The sequence below is a fragment of the Orcinus orca genome, chromosome 15 (assembly GCF_937001465.1).
Source record: "Orcinus orca chromosome 15, mOrcOrc1.1, whole genome shotgun sequence".
Classification (NCBI taxonomy): Eukaryota; Metazoa; Chordata; class Mammalia; order Artiodactyla; family Delphinidae; genus Orcinus; species Orcinus orca.
The window spans coordinates 60,060,073-60,082,009 of NC_064573.1; the positions used below are offsets into that span (position 1 = coordinate 60,060,073).

Below are 21,937 nucleotides of genomic sequence, written 5' to 3' on the forward strand. Positions count from 1 at the left end.
CACAAAAAAGCTCAAAGCTTCTGGTTTTCTCAGACCAAGAGATTTATGGTTCAAGTTTAAATTAGTGTGATCCTTGGTGCCATTATGACATCAGCAACCTAGTAGCAGAGTTCCTGCTTTGTCATCCCGGTAACTGGGTTTCTGATACCTGTTCTCAGATGTCTCAGAGTGTGTGTGTGTATACACATATATATTGCGCATATATGCATATATTTAATATATACAATTTGGTGAGTTTGGACATATGCATACACACGTGATACCATCACCACCATTGAGGTAATAAACCTACCCATCATCTGTTTCCACAACTTTCCCTGTGTGTCCCTTTCCTTGGTGTGTGTGTGTTAAGAACACTTTGCATGAGATCTACCCTCTTACCACATTTTAAGTGTACTATAGCATATTAACTACAGACACTATGCTGTCCAGCAAATCTCTAGAACGTATTCATCCTGGATAACTAATTTTATACCCACTGAACGACAACTCTGCATTTCCCCCCATTCCCTGTCAGCCACTGTCTTATCTTCTGCTGATCTAGAATGTTTTAAAGAATTTGAGGGCTTCCCTGGTGGCGCAGTGGTTGAGAGTCCGTCTGCCGATGCAGGGGACACGGGTTTGTGCCCCGGTCTGGGAGGATCCCGCAGGCCGCGGAGCGGCTGGGCCCGTGAGCCATGGCCACTGAGCCTGCGCGTCCGGAGCCTGTGCTCCGCAACGGGAGAAGCCCGCCTACTGCAAAAACAAAACAAAAGAAAAGAAAACAAACAAAAAACTGATTCCAGTTGGGCAGCGCCAAACCGTTAATGGTTGGGGGGCTCAGCCGACAAGAGCTGGGGAAAGACTGACACGGAGAAGGTGGGGAAGCAAAGCAAGGAAACGGTTGGACTGCTGCAGCCTGAAGCCTGGTTGGCTGTGATCCTCAGGTTTCAATTTCTTACCCTTGAGGCATCGCAGGCTTTGGTCTTGGTTGGCTTGCAGAGGCCACCAAAGCCCTGGAGCCACTTCTGTCTAATGGGCTCCTTGTTTAGTTGCTTTAACAAGGGCTACAGGCCAGAGTCCTCCTGGAGCAGGCTGTGGGGTCTGGGTTACATGCCTCCTAAGGGTCTGGCTAGACGGAGGGCCTTCCTTCCCCCAGTCAATGCTTATAAGGCATATGGGGACCAGGAAAGCAGGACTCTGCTCTTCCAAATTCACTCAGAAATGAAAAATGGAAACGAGAATAAAAAGGTCCAAATACGAAGAACAGGATGATCCCTATTTTATTTGAAAATGGAATAAAAAGCATCAAGTGTTGTCATTGGCTCTCTCTGTATGCATATTTTTTCTTTCATTCTATTTTTTTCCGCTTACTTATAATAGAAGAAAAACAAACAAACAATTAATAGAGTACTTTGGAGACCCCAGTTGCTTAGAAACTGCTGGGAAATACAAAATTTGGAAGGACAAAGCAAAGGGGAGTGAGCACGCTGGCCCAAGGTCACGGATGCTCTGGTGGAGTCTTTGAACGCTGAACTTAACCGCAGGTTCTGTGTTCCAGTTGTGCACTCTGGGCCTTCCCGGCTTTCCAGGACAGATGGTCATAGAGACTAAATCAGCAGCAGTTCTTCCTTTGGAGATGAACTGCCTTGGTGATCTTGGGTGTTGTGGGGTAGGTGATATATTCGCTTTTTGGTGGCAAGTGACGGAAACCCAACTCAAACCTGCTCCAGCAAAAATGGAGGGAGTACTGGATCTTGAAAGTGGAGATTCTAGGGGGACAAACTGCTTCAGGTGGGTGTGAGTGTTCAGACAACAGAATCAGGACCTGATGTTCTCCACCTCTTGGCTCTGCTGCTCGTGTTGATTTTAGCATCACTTGCTTCGCTGGCTTGTGAACACATAAAAAGTGAGCCTGTTTCCTAATAAATCAAAGTCCCTGGGAAGACTTTGACTGTCTAGTCATATGCCAATCCCTGTACCATCCTGAGTACTTGGGGGAGACCTTGCAGGCCTGGGTCAGTGCCATGAAAGCATCAAAGCTAAGCAGGACCACGGGGGCAGGGGGAGGAGGGAAGAGGTGCTGGGCAGACTCGTGTGTCTGCTGCAGGGGATGGCGATGACGTAGGACACACTGCCTTGGACCAAGGGCTACACCAAGAATGTGGTCAGCGTCAATCAATTCCCAACCTGATAAGAAGATGCTGTGCACTTACCCAGTGCCTTTCAAACACCCCTTCTCATTTCATTGTAATCCAGTCTGATTTCCTTAAGTCTGTATCTATAGGACTTAGAAATCAATACACTCCGTGCCTTATTCAAATGACAAGTTATCTTATGGTAACACTTGAGTTTCGCCAAAGATGGCATACGGAATATGAATCCAAAGACAGCATGAAACACTTAGCAACTAGATACTCAGAAAGATGCAAAGGATATGAACAAGGTAAGACAGTTTTGGGGTCTAAGTGATGCTTTAGAAATATATTTGTCTGTATGAGCAATTTGATTTCATAGTGGGGATCTATACAGACTGTTCCTTGGATTCTCAACACGTTTGTCTTTTTGAGGCAGAAATGTTCAAATAAATTATACTTAGCAAATATGGAAAAGATGTGGTATATTGTTGCTTAGAGAATTCCATTGTGATCTGGGGCAGGTTTTTAAGATCTTGCAAGGGAACTGTGAAATGGTACATTCTATGGAGATAGAAGTTAACTAAAAAACAAAATAAACCAAAAAGTCCAAGGAGAAGATGGCTGCAAATTCTGAAATAATAGTGACTCTTTAATCAGGAGCTCCTTCAACACCCATGGTAAAAAGTGTCAACCAGGGCAACAAGGACACACACTGGGATCAGCATAGCAGGGATCCAGGTAAAGCCTCACGGTTTAGGAAGATCAGGATTTTTTCAAATTCTAGAATGGAAAAAAATGATTGACGTGAATATGAAAAAATGGAAAGCGGTACACATGAAGTTAAGGTTGGTAAAAAGGCAGTGATTGAAACGGAAGAAGGTGAATTGTGAAAACTGAAAGAAAATGTGATCATTCTGTCGCCTATGGATAGGAAGTGTAGTGCTTTTATGCTCACATGTTGAGTCATCTGCTTTTAGGTTAAGATGGCGACTTCAAGCAAGAGTGAGACCTGGCGTGGGAAGCTCGGAGAGGAGCAGGGTCGTTCTGGCATCGAAGGTGTCTGTGGGCTTGATTGCTGCTTTCACTAAGCACCCTGGGGGGTCTCCGGCCTTCGGAGACCACTTACTGGTGGGGCTTGAGGAGGGTGGACAGAAGGGCTGCTTCTCTCTCCGTGCCCCATGGTCTTTGAAAGGCAAAGCTAAATGCAGGTCTAATGACTCATAGATCAATATCTTTCAGGGACATTAGGACAACTTGGAGGAAGTCGCCAGTCAGCTAATGATTCTCAATGCAGAAATGTCAGAAGAGGCTAGCCGCCTCCCAGAGATGGCTTTAAAGAAGATTTCCTTTAAATCATGCCAGTTAACAAGGGCCAGCCTATAGTGTGTTGTCATGCTCTCACGGACAAATGACTGGAACTGGAGCAGCCTCTCAGTGAAACGATTCAACATTAGTGGATTTGAGTGAGCTCCTCCCTGTGTCCATCCCCTTAAATAATTTGATCTCTCCCTCTGAGGGCGAAATCATTCGTATGATAAAGATGATCACTTTCAAATAATCTCTGCTTTTGCATCTGAGGTTTTTAAAAAAGCATTTACAAAGCCAAATTATAATCCCACTTTATTTTGGATTGCTACATTCCTGTATGTCTATAGATATAAAAATGCTAAAATAAAATGGGTAGATGTATATGTTGCGTACCAGCAGCCGTTGTGTCTCCTCTTCAAGCCCCATCCATGGTACCGATTCTTTCCTTGTGTGCTTTAAAAAGAAAGGGGCCAAGATTTATTATGTGTGGTTCAGACACTAAACATGTTTATAGTTGATATTCAGGTTGAAGGCAGAAAGATGGGTGCATACGTCAGAAATGAGCTCTATCCAGAACTGACAGAGAAACTGTTTCGAATGAGGTGAATATTTGGAAACCACAGGCCATCCTCTGGGAAAACTGTTTACAGGTACATGGGGTACCAAAAACTCCTCTGTTTCTAATTAAAATTAATAAATTGATTTCTAATTCTCAGGATTCTTCTCTACCTCATTGACTTGCTTAAATGTGAGATCTTGATAACCCTTGTTTATTCTCTTGGATGGAGATTCGATGCCTTTCCAACAATTCAAGTGAAACACAACCAAACGTCCCCTCTCCAGGAGGGAAGAGTTGAGCTGACCAGCAGGGGCATGGAGAGTTCCTGAAGGTCAAGGGCAAGCAGAGGTCTCTCATCTCAGGCAGCAGAGGATGCCAACAAGCTGAAAATGAAGCAGTGAAGATGAGACCCAAGAAACCGGGAGGGGACTGCAAAAGTTTCTGAAGCCATAAGGGTGATCTGTGGGTAAAAAAGTCAGAACCTGGTTACCGGACATGGGAACAAGATGCGCTCAGGGAAGATGACGGGGCAAGGGGTGGGAAGTGGAGGAGGTTGTCACCTGGGACAACCAGGGATGAGTGGGGCACAGGTATGGTGCAGAGGTGGGTCACCCTGGGTTCAAGGGCCATAGTCAGGGTGGACAAGATCTTGGCATTTGAGTGCTGCCCTAGCTATTGCACTTACACTTATGATTTCTTAAGTAGGTCATGGGGCTACACCAGAAATCTGAAACTGTATTGCTTATGAAAGTTTGAGAAACTGGATGGCTGTAACTAGATTATGTTTACCAATCTCACTCTAAATTAAGTAATAGGATGGGTGGCCAAAAAGTCCATCTGAAATACAAGATGTTTAATCCTGTAATGGGGTTTGCTGTCTTTGCTGTCCCTTGATTAAAGACAAAGCATAGTTTACATGTATATATATGTATATTCTTTTCCATTATGGTTTACCACAGAATATCGAATATAGTTCCCTGTGCTATACAGTAGGACATTGTTATTTATCCATCATATATATAATAGTTTGCATCTGCTAATCCCAAACTCCCAACCCTTCCCTCCCTCCCCTCCCCTCCCCCTTGGCAACAACACGTTTGTTCTCTATGTCTGAGAGTCTGTTTCGTAGATAAGTTCATTTGTGTCGTATTTTAGATTCCACATATAAGTGATATCATATGGAGTTTGTCTTTCTCTGTCTGACTTACTTCATTTAGTATGATAATCTCTAGGTCCATCCATGTTGCTGCAAATGACATTATTTTATTCTTTTTTATGGCTGAGTAGTGTTCCATTGTATATATGTACCACATCTTCTTTATCCATTCGGAAAGATGACCTATAAGTGTTCATTAACACATTCATTGGAAGGCAAACAAGGCTATAGGAAAATAGGAGATTGCAAGGTGGTGTTTGAACAGAAGGCATTTCTGGGACTTCACCCTGGATGGGTGAAAGGGTACGTGCGGGAACAGAGGAGCAGTTAGCCGAGGGGAGCTGCCCCAATAAAAAGCCACGTTCCTGTGCTCAGTTCAGAATCCACTGGTGGAAGAGATGGCTAAGTCCCCAGGAGGAAGGAAAGAAACACTGTGCAATTCCCTCAGGACTGCCCAGAGGGACCTCTGGCCATTGACTCGGGTCACTATACAATGCGGAGAAGGAGGTACCCAGACTTTCCTAGGGTTGTTGGGCCAGTCTCAGCTGACATGGATACCGGAGATCTGAAATGCCACCTGTGTGTGCCCCTCAGCCTTTCCTCACCTCAGAGTCCTGGCTTAAGGGTGCCTTACAGTTGGCCCCTTATGGCCACACATCCACCTGACAGTCATTTTCCTGGGCCATGAGTGTGTAACTGTCATCTCATAGTTTCATAAAAGAGAATGTACAATCAGGGACAAAGCATCCTTTACTACACTGCTAACATGCAGTAATTTATATGTAAATATAAATTCTGGAATTTATGTACTCATTTCCACAATTACTAGGTCGTCTGGGCAGGCACAGTCTAATTACACCTTCATGTATTTCTTCTGAAACTGAACCAAACTAGTAAGATGCATGAGTGATAAACGACACATTATCCAGGCTGTACTTTATACGGAACTACAGAAACTTAAAGGACGAGTCATTCACGTTAAAATCCATAGCTCGCATCTGAATTGTGATTTCATTTCCATTCTTTAGCTTGACAGTCCTTCAAAATTCATGATTCTCTTGATCTTCGGCCAGATTAAAAATAGGAATATGTATATCCCGTTTGCCACGTGTTCGTTTTATTTGTCTGAGCTTGTCAAATCACCTGGGCCAGGACAAAGGGGAAGAAGCATCCTGGCTGATGGCTCAGCCTGCTTGCTGACTCTCGCTTGTCCTGAAGGTGAAACCGGCCAGAGCAGGGGATGGCTGCTGCAGTGGAGCCTGGATGTGTGTGTCACGTGTCTTTGCCAGCAGGCTCCAGCCCTGGGGGTCAGTCACTTAAAGGGAGGTGGGGGGAAGTAAATAGCGTGTGAAAAAGATAAGCCATGCATGTGTGTTTTCAAGGGTTCCAGTAGTTTTTTAAAATCACATCTGTAAGGAAGTAAAATCTTGTGAACCACTGAGGCTAGGATAAATTAAATTCCTCAGAGCCTTTTTTAAAAAATTGAAATATAGTTGATTTACAATGTTAATTTCTGCTGTACAGCAAAGTGATTCAGTTATACATATATATACATTCTTTTTTAAAATATTCTTTTCCATTATGGTATATCATAGAATATTGAATATAGCTCCCTGTGCTATAGAGTAGGATCTTGTTTATCCATTCTATATATAATAGTTTGCATCTGTCTCAGAGCCTTTTAATTCCAAAGAGATCCTCCGTCTGAGGAAGCAGCTCAGTGAGCTTCCATGATATAGCCATGTAATTGCATTGGACTGAAATCTACATACTTGGCTTCAACTGCTAATAAACCTATAACAAATAGACAATGGCTAGAGCCATGGTACCAAGTAAAATGCTAAGGACATTTACAGTGTTGGATGCTTCCTCTATCACGTTGTGCTATGAACTTGGTGTACATGTTTCATGGTACAAACTCTCCAGGTGAGAGAGTCCATGGGGGTCAGTGGGGTCCGGCCATACCTCCACACTGACTTGAATGAACCGTGACTCTAGGGTCCCCACCCACCTCGCAGGTGCTCTGGTTGTGGTGAGTGAGCACATCACATCCATGTTTAGAATGAACTTTTCAGGTTCCTGATTGGTGACTGCTCAGGCCCCGCTAGGCTGGGTTTGTACTTAATCCTGGGGTCACCCAGCCTTCATTCGGGCTATAGGCATAAACCACTCCTTGAGGACTACAGGTCCTTATTTATATCTGCATTAAAAGGTGACCCCCCCAAATGCATTCATAGTCCTATTTTTAATCTCATGACTAGGAACTTAATATGCTGATGAGATATAGTCCAGACTTAGGCAACAGCACAAAGTTCAACAGGAGAACTAAAGAGAATTCCTTTGGGAGTAACTCTGCCAGATTGTGCTATTGAGTCTCCAGTGGTGACAGTTCAATTTTTTTGATTTATTATTTTCTTTAGATAAACTTATGATTCTAGTTATCCCAAGCTATATAACCTCTAAAAAGGGAGCCAAAAATGGACATTCATGCCTGCCTAAGAATGAGCAATTATGAAGTTAATAACAGCAATGGTGACATTTACTGGGCACTTACGAGTGCCAGGTATTGTGCTCAACCATTTACAAGTATCACCTCATTTAATTTTCACAACAACCCTGGGAGGTAACTAGTTGTTTATCCCCTTAGAAGTGAAAGGCCAGGAATTGAACCCAGATTGGAGTGAGCCTAAGCTCAGATCCCCAATATTGTTTAAAATGGCCAGGAAAAGTGAGGTAAAAAGAGCCCTTGAGACAGCAGACAACCAGAACACTGTTACAGATGGAAATGATTAACCATGTGTGCTAAACAAAACCAATACTTTTATTCTTTTATTTTATTGGGGTAAAATATGCCTAACACGAAAACTACCATTTTAACCATTTTTAAGTGCACAGTTCAGTGGCATTAAGTACATTCACATTGCTGTGCCACCGTCATCATCATCACCTTCAGAACTTTCTTCACCTTCTCAAATGAAACCCTGCACCCATTAAACACTAACTCCCCCTCCCCCTCCCCCAGCCCCTGGCCACCACCATCCTACTTTCTGTCTCTATGAATTTGACTACTTTAGGTCCCTCATATATTACAGTAAATGGAATCATACAGTATTTGCTTTTTTTTTTTTTTTTTGGCCACACGGCTTGTGGGATCTTAGTTTCCTGACCAGGGATTGAACCCCGGCCCTCGGCAGTGAAAGCACCGAGTCCTAACCACTGGAGTGCCAGGGATTCCCAAGAATCATACAGTATTTGTTCTTTTGTGTCTGGCCTCTTTCACTTAGCATAATGTCTTCAAGATTCATTTGCATTGTAGCATGTGTTAGAATTTCCTTTTCAAAGCTGAGTAATATTCTGTTGTATGTGTATACCATATTTTGCTTATCCATGCTTCCAACTTTTTTGTTCTTAAGAAAAAACAAAAACGCTTTAGGAAAATAAATGAAACGTTCTAGTAGAAAATCTTAGAAAGGTAAGTGTGTGTGTGTGTGTGTGTGTGTGTGTGTGTGTGTGTGTGTGTATTTACCTGGCCATAAAAAAATGCCATGATCTTGAAGTGGTCAGATATATTTGAAGCACTTCCTAGCTCTCCCAGAGTTCATTATTTTCAGCTCCTACTCGTAACGCACGTCACGCATTGGATGATGCTTGCTTAAGTCCATTTAGACCATCAACCTCTTCAGTACCGAAATCAAGTATTGGTTTCCTTTGTGTCTGCCCGAGCCTGTGCGATAGAGCACTTTGTCCCAAACAAGACATCAAGTAACAGTTGGAATAAATGAATACAAAGAAACCAAGGCTCATTATTTTCAGAAAACCCTAGAAAACTCTCTTTTGTTTATGAAGTATCTCATTAAGAAGATAACATTTGGTTGTGGATTTAAATGTCCAACAACTTATATAAACGTATGGCTGATATTTCAAAGGGGATATCAAATTGTGGGATCTATCATACAACAATCATTTAGTAAAAGCTTACTATTTGCCAGGCACCATGCTGAACACTTTGTACTCATGAGCAATATTAAATAGCAGTTGGACTGTTGCCATTTTATAGATAAGGTCATGAGTTTAATTGCATGACAGGGCAAAAAGTGATGAAGCCTGGATTCCAGTCTGCTGATGAGCAAATCTGTGCTCTCCACCCAGTGTCTACTCCAGGTTTTGATAGGTTCAGAGACTAGAAGGGGTCAGATAAGGTCAGATGTGGATTTATTGCTCATAGGCATCCTTGGATTTCTTCTTGGTTGGTTTCCTTTAGGAATAACTGTATTTGTGGGAGAAAACACATTATTAACTGCAAAGAATCTGGTGCTTTACAGGTGCTCTGATCTTTGTAATCTAGAGAAAGAAAATGGAATAAGCAGGAGGAGAAGGTACATTCAATGAACAAGGATGGATTTAGGAAAGTGTACAATTTTTGAGACCAGAACTATTGACCCAAACAATCCAAGGATACTTATACACGCCCCTCCTGCAGTTGCTGGTGTGAAGAGCCTCACTTGGTGAGGCTACAGGAGATGGACACTCTCATAAGTTCCCGATGGAAGTGGGAACGGCTGCAACCCTTTGGATAAAATGTGTGCAATATATATCGAAATAGGAAATAGCCTTGATCTAGTGGTCCCATCACTGGGCATCTCCCTGCAGAAATAAAAGCATCCTATGATAAGGATGCGTGTATAAGGACGTTTATTGCAGTGCTGTTTGTTGTGATAAAAGTCTAGATCCATTTACACGTTCATCAATAAGGGAACAAATGGTACCATAGTAGGGTAATCTAATCTATGGATTCAGCTATTAAAAAACTGAGTTAGATCTTTGCCAATTGACCTAATATCCATAATATACTGTCAGGTGAATAAAGCAACTGCATATGGTTTTACATATTTTACAAGAATTCTTATGAAGAAACACAAAACCCAAATAGCTATGTTTTCGTAACTATGGATAAAGTTCAGGAGTGGTACACAACCCAGGCAGTTAGCATTGGTCACTCCAAGTGGAGTGAAAATTGGGAGGTATAGGAGGAAACTTTTTATTCATATGCCTTTGGGTTGTGTCACTTGTTACAATAATCACACATTGCTTTTACAGAATAACATATTAATTGAGAAAACATTCTTCAAATGATTTTTCATAAACAAAGATTATTCCTCTTATAGTTTTAACTGCTTTACATAGTCACACAAAGAAAAAGTCCCGGGCTAAGTTTTTTTCTAACTCTTCTTCCAGCCTTGATTTTATCTGGTGAAGCTTCCACCTGCCTGCTCTTGGAATCTCTATTTCTCAGGGAAGTCTGACAAATAGGCTACAACAAGCACCCGCATCGTACCACACTTCCATGAGCACTGCATCCCTATCATGCTTCCCGACCTCCTGCATGTTTCAGGTGGTTGTCACTCTCTACCAATCTATATGTTTTAGAAAGAGCCCACGGTGTGCAGTGACTGTGTTTCGTTCCCGTTGTAGCCCCAGCGTCCCCCTTTTACTCCGTGGGGTGGATGGCTCCCCGTCCTCACCTTACAGGACCGCTGAGCAGATTGCTACACCACTGACCTCCTTCTTGGTCCGCTCCTGGCTTCCCTGACGCCTCCTTCTCCGCAGTCCTCTATTATCACAGGCAGGAAGCAACGCAACAGGGGGAATTAGGTGCTTACACGGTCTGGGGAGGGGAGGAGGGACGGGCTTTCCAGGAATGACTCCCAGGGCCAGACCGAGCCGCTCCACAGGGCAGCTGCTCCCTCCCATGCTGCACGCCCTACCTCTGACCCAGGGATCTGGAAGCTGCACTCAAGCAGGAGCCGCTGCTCCTGCTGACCCTGAAACAACTTACCGCCTCTGGATACAGGAAGTTAGTGACTGGGTGCTGGAACGCTGCTGCAGAAAGCTTCCAGGCTGCCTCGGCAGAAAACAGACAGGGGAAGAAAGCCGGCCTCCGTCTCACTTTTAAATGTCCCAGGAGTGTAACTCACTGGTGGAACTTATTCCAAGAACAGAATCCTACTTGCAAAGGAGCTATTTCACATTTGTCTCTCTTGCTTGGATGTAAGCCTGTAAGGGCAGAGACCATGTTTACTGGCTCACCACTGAATCACCCATCACAGGCCAGGCACAGCAATCATTTAACATTTAACAATGATAAGGTAACAGTGCTGGAACGAGGCACTATTCTAAGCTCTTTGTGTGTATTAACTCATTTAATTCTCACAACAAACCTCGGTTGTAGGTTTCGTTATCCTTCCAAATTTACAAATGTACAACAGGCACAGAGAGGTGAAGTAAGTTGCTATGACCACATAGCAGAAAATGGTGCTTGAACCCAGCCTGTACTCTGTATCCTTCTGCCTGAATGTCTGCTGAAGGTACGCTCATTTAAATGTTTACTGAGTTGAATTACGCAGAGGATTGATCATAAACAAATTCATAATTATAGACCACCTCTTGAGTAAAGGTTAACATATTTAACTATGGAGAAGAAGGTAGTTGTACTTTGTTACCATTTGTACTGGAGATTGGTGGGTTTTTTAAATTATTATTATTATTGCCAAACGCATAAGAGAGAATCTGTGCAAAGGTGAAAATTATTCATGATTCAAGTAGGCTGAAGTAATATTCAAGGACTTCATACCTCTTAGCCTCATGAAAACTTGGGAGTTAGAGAGTATATGCTTGAGTATATTTTTTGCTAATAACTTATTAAGGGATCTTTACGTAGCCACATTAATCAATGTAAAAAGAGCAATGAACATTGGGCCCCTGTTTCTCCATTCCAAACAATAGATGTCAATTACATTTAAAATTGTTGCCTTAATGACTTTTGGGTGTCATTTTTCGTGGCTTTGGGAAGAGCAAAAATGCAGAGTAGAAAATTGTGCGACTTCCCTCCCCCACCTTCCTCCCCCCTCTATTTACTGACAGAAGACGCTCTCACCTGTGTTTTCATTTCCATATTTAACAACAAAAGTAACACTTGCTAACTGTTATAAGGTTGTCCTGAGTAGCTGTGTTGTTTGTAAAGTTCTTGGAACTGTTAGAAGAAAGGTATTAATACCAAAGCACAAACCACTTAAATAGTGCACTATTGAATGAGGGTATGCTGTGCTCTAAAATAGTAATAGGAGAATTATTCCAAGCTCCCATCCTCCTAGGTCTTCCATTGCTCTCCTTTGGCACAGTCTGGTACGAATGCTAGGTTGGCTGTTCTGGAGAGCTATTCCCAGCTGGGGTCCGATGGCTGGACTGCTGTGAGAACGTAGACTTTGTGCCCGCGTCTAGGCCATGGTTCCATTTGTCTCATTTGTTTTCTAGACCCACTGGGCTGCTCCTTCATGGCAGCAGCATCAATTTGTCCTTTGTTTCGTGGTGCTTCCTAGGGATTTGAATTTGAGCAGCACTGTAACGGTTTATTTACGGCACATTCATTTTTTTCACGTTCTTGTCCCCTATTACCCTGGCAATCCGTTAAAGATTGGTCAGCAACTTTGCTGTTGGGATTTTTCTCCTTCGACTCAGTTTACTACAGGCTACCGTAAATGCTGCAGCTGGAATTCGTTGCCAACATGTGAACGTGACACTGTTTTGGTTTGGGCTTATCACTATCAGTCAAAACTGAAGAACAGATACGGCAACAAACGTTGTAGATTTTGACTTTTATTTCCAGTTTGATAACGTGTGCCTCGTCAGATCCCCAACTACGCGTCTGCTTCTTAAAGGAGGCGTGTTTCCTCTTCGGCTTTTGCATTACTGGAGACAATTCAGGAAGGAGGAGAGCTTGGACTGGAGAGCCATAGAATTTAGTTCTGCCGACGGAGGGATGGGTAGAATTAGGGAGCACGCTGACAGATCCACGCATGTTTTCCACAAGGCATCTTCTATATTTCTAATCAGGTGAACCTCGGGTCAGTCTCCGGAAGCTGTTTTTCTTTTTTAGCGCAAACGAGACACCCGCTGGGAACCAAAATGAGTGTTGGCGCGCCCCACCTCAGTCGACCCTTCTCCTTCCCGCCCGCTCACAGCCGGTACTACAACTCCCAGCAAGCACCGCGCAGCACCGCAGGGGACCAGCTCCGGCGGAGGCCCCGCCCCACGCGGAGCATGCTGGGAGTTGTAGTCAACAAAGCCTGACCGCTCCTCCTGCTATTAGGTATTCCCGCTTGGGAGATGGTAATTCGCTGCCGTAGCGGGTTCTCCAGTCTCGCAACCCTAACTACGGCTAAACGGGACCGAGGATTGCGCCTTTTCGCCCGCCGTGCGCGCCGCATCCGTGCCCCAGAGCTGAGCTCCGCCCCGTCGACACCCGCTCCCTTAACAGCTAGGCTGGGCTCGGAGCGCGGCGGGCCGGGGGTGCGCAGGCGCAGCAGCCGGCCGCGCGGGGCGGTAAGGAGGGCGGGCCGGGCGCGAGGCCTCGCAGCCTCCGGGGCGCGCACGTAGGCACGCAGAGGCGTCACGTGGGGCGCCGAGGATCGCAGTGCGCGTGGCCGCGGCGGCTGGTGTGGGGTTGAGTCAGTTGTGAGACCCGGAGCTGCGGACGGGCGGGCGGCCCAGCGAGCCGGCGACAGAGCGGCGGGCGTGGGGTTCGGGAGCCGAGCGCTGGCCCCGCGTCAAGTCGGGCCGAGCCGCGCCGCAGCCGCCGCCGCCCCCCGCCCGCAGCCAGCGACCCGCCGCGGGCGCGCCCCCGCTCTGCGCTGTCTCCGATGGCGTCCGCCTCCGGGGCCATGGCGAAGCATGAGCAGATCCTGGTCCTCGACCCGCCCACAGACCTCAAGTTTAAAGGTGGGCAGGGGCGGCCGGCGGGAGGGGCGGACGGGCGGGCGGGAGGTGGTGGCCGCGCCCGGTGGGCCCCCTCCCCCGCCGCCCGCGCTCGGCCCCGCCCGCGGGGGTGCGCGCTCCCTTGCCTCCTCCCGCCCGGCGCGCCCGCCGCCATGTTGCGGCGCGCGGCCGCGTCGCTGCGGCGGCGGCCTCGTCCTTGGCCCGCGGGCCGGGGCGGGGTCCGGACGTGGGCGGCGGGGCGGGTGGGGGTGTGTGTGGGGGGTGGGGCGGGCGGCCGGGCGCGGGCCGGGCTCTGCGTCAGCGGGACAGGCGGCCGGACGTCCTCCGCGCTGGGCGACACCTGCGCCGGGGCGACACCTGCACGTGGACTCCGGGGGCTGCTGGGCCCGAGGGAGCGCCTCGGGCGGGTTTCTCCTGGGGATGCTGAGGGCGTGCGGGGAGCATGCGGGGAAGCGGGGTCCGTCCCAGCTCCCGTCACGGGGAGACCGAATCCGATTGCTTGTGCAGGAGTCCGTATCTTGTCCTTAATTCAGGGACTGTGCCGAGCACGGAGCCTGTGAGATGCGTGGCCGCTCTAGTGCTTAAATCAAATCCTTCGTTGTAGTCCAAGGTTGAGTCCGAAAAGAAAACAGATTGTTTTCCATAGGAAACGCTTTAAATAAGTTTAGGAGTTTTAAAATGTTGTATTCCGACGTTATGAGAGGAGTTTTGTATAAAGCCTTCATTTTGGGAGCTCTAGTGCGTTTCCGAATTTCTTTGAATGGAAATGTCAGCTGCTTGTTAGGTAAAGATTTGGTTTTAAGACAACTCCATGAAATATTAATATTTTGAGAGGCGCTAAGTGCATTTTATTGTATCAAGTTTATGTGCGCGGCATGATTTTACATAGTTTTAGGCGAAAGGAAAAAAAAACTTTTGGGGAATCATGAATATAATGATTTAGATAATACCTAACTCAAATAGCTATTATCTTAGGGTGGAGGAATTTAATGTAAACCTTTATGGTGTGTGGTTCTTCCGAGAATTTTAGTATTTTGCTTTTATTTTTTGGGAGGCTGAGTTTACAGAGGAAGTTTCCTCTTCTGGTTAACCTATTGATGTTGCCATAAGGGACTTGGATGCCGTTAAAACTAGTTTTAGGTCAGGAAATGTTCGCAGAGTTTGATGCTTTCTGCTTAGAGAAGTTGTAATGTTTCCATAGTAAGACACTAGTAATAGCGAAGAGGCAAGTTAAAAAAACAACCAAAAACCCTACACAGTGACTTGCCAAATAGTTAACTCATTTCAGGTATTGAAGATTTACTAGCTATGATGATAGAACAGGTTCTTGTGTTATGGATGAAAGTAGTTCACAGGGCCTATTAAAGTTTGGACACAAGTTGACTTAAAAAAAAAGAGTTTCACTGGAAATTTTATAGGGACACACATTCACTTGGGCCATTTACTTAGCAAACACTAGTGAAAGCTTTGTGCTGAGACTTCCTTGGTGGTCCAGTGGTTAAAACTTCACCTTCTAGCGCTGGTCGGGGAGCTAGGTTTCCACATGCCTCACCGCCAAAAAACCAAAAACATAAAACAGAAGCAATATTGTAAGAAATTCAATAAAGACTTAAAAAAAACTTAAAAAAAAGATTTGTGTCATCTCTATATTTGATTAAGAGTATTCAACAATGAGTAATTTATTCAGCAGGTGTCAGCTTACATTTGGGGATTCAGTGCTAAGCAAGGTGGAGGAAAGGTCCACAGTTAGTTTGGTTTAATGGGGTAAGCATACAATCAATAACAGTAAAATGTGCTAGGTTTTATCTCAGCCCTTGAAGAACTCCTAGACGGAAAAGACATATAGATGCTGTAACAGAGGCAAAACAAGTATGAGGAAAGAAGCCCCTTCTTCCTTCCTCCCCGCTTGCTTTAGGAAGCAGCTTGCTTTCAAATGGGGAAGGGGGAGGGCTGGTCAAGGGAATGGTTTGCTCCTTTACTGATGTGAGAGAAGGTTGGCTTGTACTTAAATACCCAGTGGGTTGCTGTGTGCTTCGGTTTAAAAGTGGGGTAATGGGGAGGATTGGGAAAGAGGAGGGGTAGGATGAATTGGGAAGTGACATTTGGTGTCATTTGAACTTCTTAATAAAAGTTATTCTTTTAGTCAAAGGTAAATAGATTGCTCTGATGGAAAGTTGTCTGTATTCCGAAGAGCAGTTCAACACTAAGTGAGGAGACTCAGTTAGAATCAACAATCTCTTTATGCTTCATTTGATGGTGGTATAAAAAGTCATTTAACTCTACCGTGAATTACCCGTAATTTTCAGTTTAAGTAAAAGTCTATTAAAGGATAGTTTTGCCAAATGTCACCTGCTGGTAGGTTTATTTGAATTAGTTTGATTTTACATTTGATTGAGATGGTTTCTCCAGGAGTGAGTCATTGAATCATTCTGAGGTTGGGTGGTGAATTTTTCTGTTATATGCATAACAGAGTCATCTTGATATGAATTATCATCACTGCACAATTGTGGAGAAGCAGAGAGCAGTTTAATAGACTTTCCACATACCTCTATTTTATTGAAGTTTATTGTTTTATACAATTGTTTATATGAAAAGACTTTTATAATGATGTCATGAATTCTAAAGTAGTTCTTTTGTTGCATTAGTAACAAAAAAGAGGTAGATATTTTCAAATTCTGTTTTTTAAGCCCTGGCAGTAATTTGACCTAGAATTCAGATTTGAAATTTGGTATTACATGTGAGAGACTTTTTTGGGGGGTCCTTAAAAATGTTTATTTACTATTATAAAATTTCTTCCTTTGTATTATACAACATTTTTATTTTTCCAACCTGTTAGTAATTCTAGAGGAGAGTGTGGAGAAGAAAGTTTAGAAAATGCTAAAATAAATTGTGAATGTATTCTTCCTCTTAATGATCAGAGAAAGAGGAAAATAGACTAAAACCACTGTATTGAAGGTGGCCCATAACAGTAACATCAGTAAAGAAAACTAAGCTCTCTGAGTGACGAGGGACCTGCAGTGTGTCAGCCAAAGCATCTTTGAATAGCAGCACATCACGATGAAGAGGCCTGAGTGAGGATGGGGAATACTCCTCTTCTTGGTGGGTATTTGGCACATTTTTACGTATTTCAGATCACTCCTGTTTCACAGTGGCTACATCAAATCCCTGGGGTGATTCCGGCCCCCTCTCACCCCCCCAAATAGGACATGGCTGTCTTATTACTCCATTCCTTAATAGTTTTCAACGAGCTCTCCACTGCCCACCAGATAAAAGCCTAACTCTTAGTGTGACATACAAGCCCTTCCGTGATGTGCTGTCTCCTCTTGTTACACCTGTTCGTCGGCACACGTCCACACTTTCGTCTCTGAGAAAGAAAACCCCTTCTCATATTTAAGCTTATTTGTTCTGCTATTTTTGCTGGTTAAGGTAAAAGTCTTTCATGACTCAGACCATGTTCCATCAGATATTTTCTTGGTCATATTTTCAACCACTGGCTTCTTCCTTTAAACATAAAAATGCACTTCAGTCTTTCATTTTGAAAACAAATAAGCCAACAAAATACTTCCTTGACTCCCAGCTCCTTGTGGTACTTGTCCCTCCTGTGCTTCATTTCCTTTGCAGTCAGACTTCTTGGAAAAGTAGTTCATGTTCCCAGTCTCCCTGTTCCTCTCCTCCTGTCCACTGTCCTCACAGCTTCCTGATTGCTACTGCAGTGGCCACTGCCACTTTCTCTCTCCCTTGACCTTTCTTTGGCACTTGCCATTATTGACAGTTCGTCTTTTTAAAAACTCGATTCATTTGACTTCTGTGATACAGTTGTCTTCTAGTCTTCTTCTTTGCTCTTTACTGTCTCATTTGTGACCTTTTTCTTAAATGCTCATGTTTCTGAGATTCTGACTTGGTTTCAACTTTCTCTCACTCTGAACTTCCCTGGTTCAGGCTTCCTTGTTTCAAGGCCCTCTCTTTCCCCTGCTTGCTCTCTTTCTGCACACATTGGTACACTCCCAAACCTGTGTTGGATTCAGACTTAAAATCACCTTTGGAATACATACCACTTACTTATTGACACCTGGATTTGAGTGTTGCTCAGACATCTCAAACTCCGCATATCCCAGACTGGTTTTTTACATTGATGTTAAGTGGGAGAACGGTACAGGTGTGGAGGTAGTGGAGTGATGTCATATTTGTAGTTAAGGAAACACACTTGTGGTAGCAACATGGAGTAATATGGGAGGGAGAGATGAATTAGGCGGCTGCTGCTGTCCACGCAAGAGGTGACCGCTTGTGGGGTGGTGTTGGAGATGCAAAAAGTTAAAGACCGTAAAGCTGGTGAGACCCGGCGGTCTCTTAGGTGTGTGCACTGGGAGAGTGTGTCTTGAAGGCTCTGATTTCTGGCTTACACACCTGGAGAGAGGGGACAACAAGCACTGGCTGTCTTGTGAGAACGGGTGCGTTTTACCCAGGGGGAGTGGGGGAAGAAGGTCCCGATCTCCTTGGACAGGTTAGCTACATTTAGGTCCTTTCAGGGTTGTCATGAGGAGGTGAGTCATAGGCCTTTGGTGGTACGGGCGTGTTAGGGCGCGTTACTCGGGAGCGCTCTGGGCTTGGCTAATTTCTTTGCTTCAGGTGACTCTCTTTCCCTTACTGGTCAGCAGCTGGTCTCCTTTTCTCTAGCATCCCCTCCCTCCGGCCTGTCATCTACATGGATGCTAGAAAGAACTACCCTTTGAAAGATGCACACCTGATACCGTTGCTCCCTGGGTGGAAGAACCTGCACCATTTTCCCATTATGCACTTGACAAAGCTCCACATCCACCGCCTGCCTCTTCATTTCTCTCCTGCCGTGGCTTTGGTTATATGAAACCATCTCCCCAGACGCTCTCAGCTGTTGCAAGCCTCTCCAGGTGCTCTTTTCAGAGTGTTGTCCTCCCTCCTGTCAGGCAGGCTTTCTCCACTTCAAGAGCCCCTTCCTCTTGTGCTGTCTGATTTTCCCGGGTCACTTGGTCACTGCCTTCTTCATGCCACTGTCCAAGCTTGTGCTTGTCTGCAGTTACAGCACTCACCATTGTGTAGTATTTATGTTTACGTACTTTTCTCTCTCAGTCTGTACTGTAAATTACTTGAGGATATGCTCATTTATTTTTATGTCCATAATAACAGGATCTGGCATGGGATGATTGTCCAGTGAGTGTTGATTGCACTAATAAGATTCAGATGATTTCTCCTGTAATTCTTATGTTTTCTGTCTTGGATCTCTTTTCAGTAGGGTTTTTCATCTGCCTTTTCAGGTACTTGTGTTTTCAGAGTTTTGTAGTTCCAGAAAAGGGTATTTTGTTAAGAGCTGACTAACAGTAGATACATTGTTCATTCTTTATGCTGCACCTTTTTCATTTGTTAAGTGAGAAGTGGGACTGGGTGATTTCTTGGGTGGTGGTCCGCCTGTCAGGGTTTGTGAACGTATATGACAGTTGAGTGCAAAAGGAAGACACAAGTTTTCCCTGCAAAAGGAAAACACAGTTTTTCTCTTTACATATGTAAAGAATTGGGAGACCTTGGTTGAGTTAAGTTCTGCAAAGTTCGGTATTTTGTGATTGTTAGTGTTGGTAATTTTGTTGTTGGTTTACTGTTAGATTTCCTTTAAGTAGGACCTTCCTTAACCATGCAGAGATGGTCTGTGAAGAGAATTTGTTAGCAAGGACCCTTTTATTTTCTCAGAGGCTCTTCCTGACTCTCTTTTTCTTGTTGCTTTTCTATCTTGATTGACCGACCCTTCAAAGAACTGTTTTTCAGAGGAGATAGTGGTTAATACAGGATGGATCCTATTTTCCTTCATAAAAAGTTGGTTTAAAAGAAAATTACATGTTTGCCAGCTTATTAAACTTTACAGACCACAAAATGTAATATTATTTTGTATAACTACCAAAGAAAATTCTTGTTAAAAAAAGAATTAAATGCAAGAGGGGGTTATTTTTGAAAATGCTTGTTTCCTGGGTTTATTATAACTGAAAAGTGACTCAAATTAATCTGTTTAAAATTTCTTATGAAAACTTTCAAACATTCATAGAAACCTCTATACACTTAAAAAAAAAACCAAAAAAACCTCTATACACTTAATGAAACCTCTATACTCTTAAATTTAATAATTTAATAATTTCATATATACTTAAGTTTAATGATTATTAGTATTTTACTGTGTTTTTTGGGGAGGCAGGGTTACCACAGTATTTTAAACAAATTCTGGCTGTTAACATCTCAAGCCTAAATACCTGAGCTTGCATTTCTGATAAACAAAAAAAGGGTAATTTTATTTGCAGAATCATGACACCATTGTCACTTAATAAAACCAAAAATAATTCTTCAATAATCTGATATTTCATCTATTGAAATCTTCCCAATTACAGTCCTGGTTTTTAGTTGGTTTGTTCAGTCTGTGCATTGCATGTGGCTGTTGTATCCAGGTCATCTTAATCTTAACAGTGCCTCCACCACTTCCTTTTTATTATACCATTTACTTGTTGAGAAGACCAGGTTGTTGTCCAGTGGAATGTCCCTTATTGATATTTCTGGTATGTAGTTCCTGTAAATTTGGAGCTGGATTTAAGGGCTTGAAGATTCAGGTTTCAGTATTTTTTTGGTAAAAATACTGCATAGATAGAATTGTGTCACATCAGGTGTGGATAACGTCTGGTTGTCCAACTTCTAGTGATGTTAAGTTCTTTGGTGATGACCGCCTTATCCCTCCTGTGAAAAGTTGCATAAGTATGAGTGCATTTATGGTAATATGTGTGAGGGAAAAGATCAGAAAGGAAATAACGTTAGCAGTCATTAGCTCTACTTTAGGATGCTTTTGTTTTTACGTTTTTACTTTTCTGTGTTTTCCAAGATTTCTGCAATGAACATTCAGTGCTTTTAATGGTAAGAGAAAAAAATTATTTTGTTATTAGACTCAGTACTTTGAGAGATTATATCAAAAGTTTCATTTGTCCTACCTGTAATACTTTGTTTTATTTTTTATTAATAACTTAAGCCTTTTATACAGGTTGAAGTCTTTTTTTTTTTTTAATAATAAAGCAGTTATATTAGGTCAATAGAAAACAAGTCTGTAACTATACCGTAGCAGTTCAGAAATCAAGGCATATAAAGACAAGTAGACAATCAAGACAATCATGTTTGTTTGAAAGCAAATCTAATTTATAACTAACTGTACATACATCTGTTTTCATTGGGCTCTTACTGTTAGGATCAATTGGTGGTCTCTTGTGAGAGCGTGGTAGATTAGTTTGGGGTATTTATTTCTCAGAGAATGGGCCCTGCCCATAGACTGTATTAGAGGCAAGTAGGTCTAAGCAGCGTGTAAGTTCACAGGATCCCTCTTCGTCCAGACAGTGCTGAGGGTTCAGTGGTGGGCACCTCGCTGGCCAGCCAATATATACATACTGATGATTAGTCACAATGTGGAAGCCTCCTCTTTAAACACGATAGGTTTTAGAGTTTTAAGGTCGCAGAGACTTGGAGACAGTGGCTGATTTGGGCCATGTCAAGCAGAAGTAGCCAGTTGAGAGAGAACAGGGAGAGGAAAGCAGGCAAGAGAGGTCTTGTGGTTCCAGTATCAGTTTCTCTTGAATGCAGCCTTCTGTGAGGCCAGCTGTACCTCATGTCCTGTGTCATTGAGATTGTTTTCATCTTTATAATCAATGCTTAAGTATGATTTTATTCTTCAAAATAAAATGCCTTGCTTAAATAGAATTAGACTTCAACATTTATGAGACTGTTCAACTTTATGACTGTGACACATTTCACTTTATAAAAATAACCTCAACTAATGTCTTAAATTTTTATAAATACCATTTTTGTTGCCGTGTCATTAATATACCATAGTTTTTTTTAAATTTATTTGTTTTTTGTGGTACGTGGGCCTCTCACTGTTGTGGCCTCTCCCGTTGCGGAGCACAGGCTCCGGATGCGCAGTGGCCATGGCTCACGGGCCCAGCCGCTCCGCGGCATGTGGGATCCTCCCGGACTGGG

At 43.7% G+C, this 21,937-nt stretch overlaps 1 protein-coding gene across 2 annotated transcripts in view; it reads left to right on the plus strand.

The window, feature by feature from the left end:
- The first annotated feature begins 13,594 nt into the window (after nucleotides 1–13,594).
- Nucleotides 13,595–21,937, plus strand: part of VAPA (VAMP associated protein A) — a 37,591-nt gene continuing 29,248 nt past the window's right edge. Inside the window, exon 1 of one of the 2 annotated variants that reach the window (XM_033439413.2) lies at nucleotides 13,595–13,915. In XM_033439413.2, coding sequence (XP_033295304.1) covers nucleotides 13,837–13,915 — 79 coding nt within the window. In that variant the 5' untranslated portion in view covers nucleotides 13,595–13,836. The remainder of the gene's footprint in view (nucleotides 13,916–21,937) is intronic. The other variant, XM_004275959.4, reaches the window with a different exon arrangement.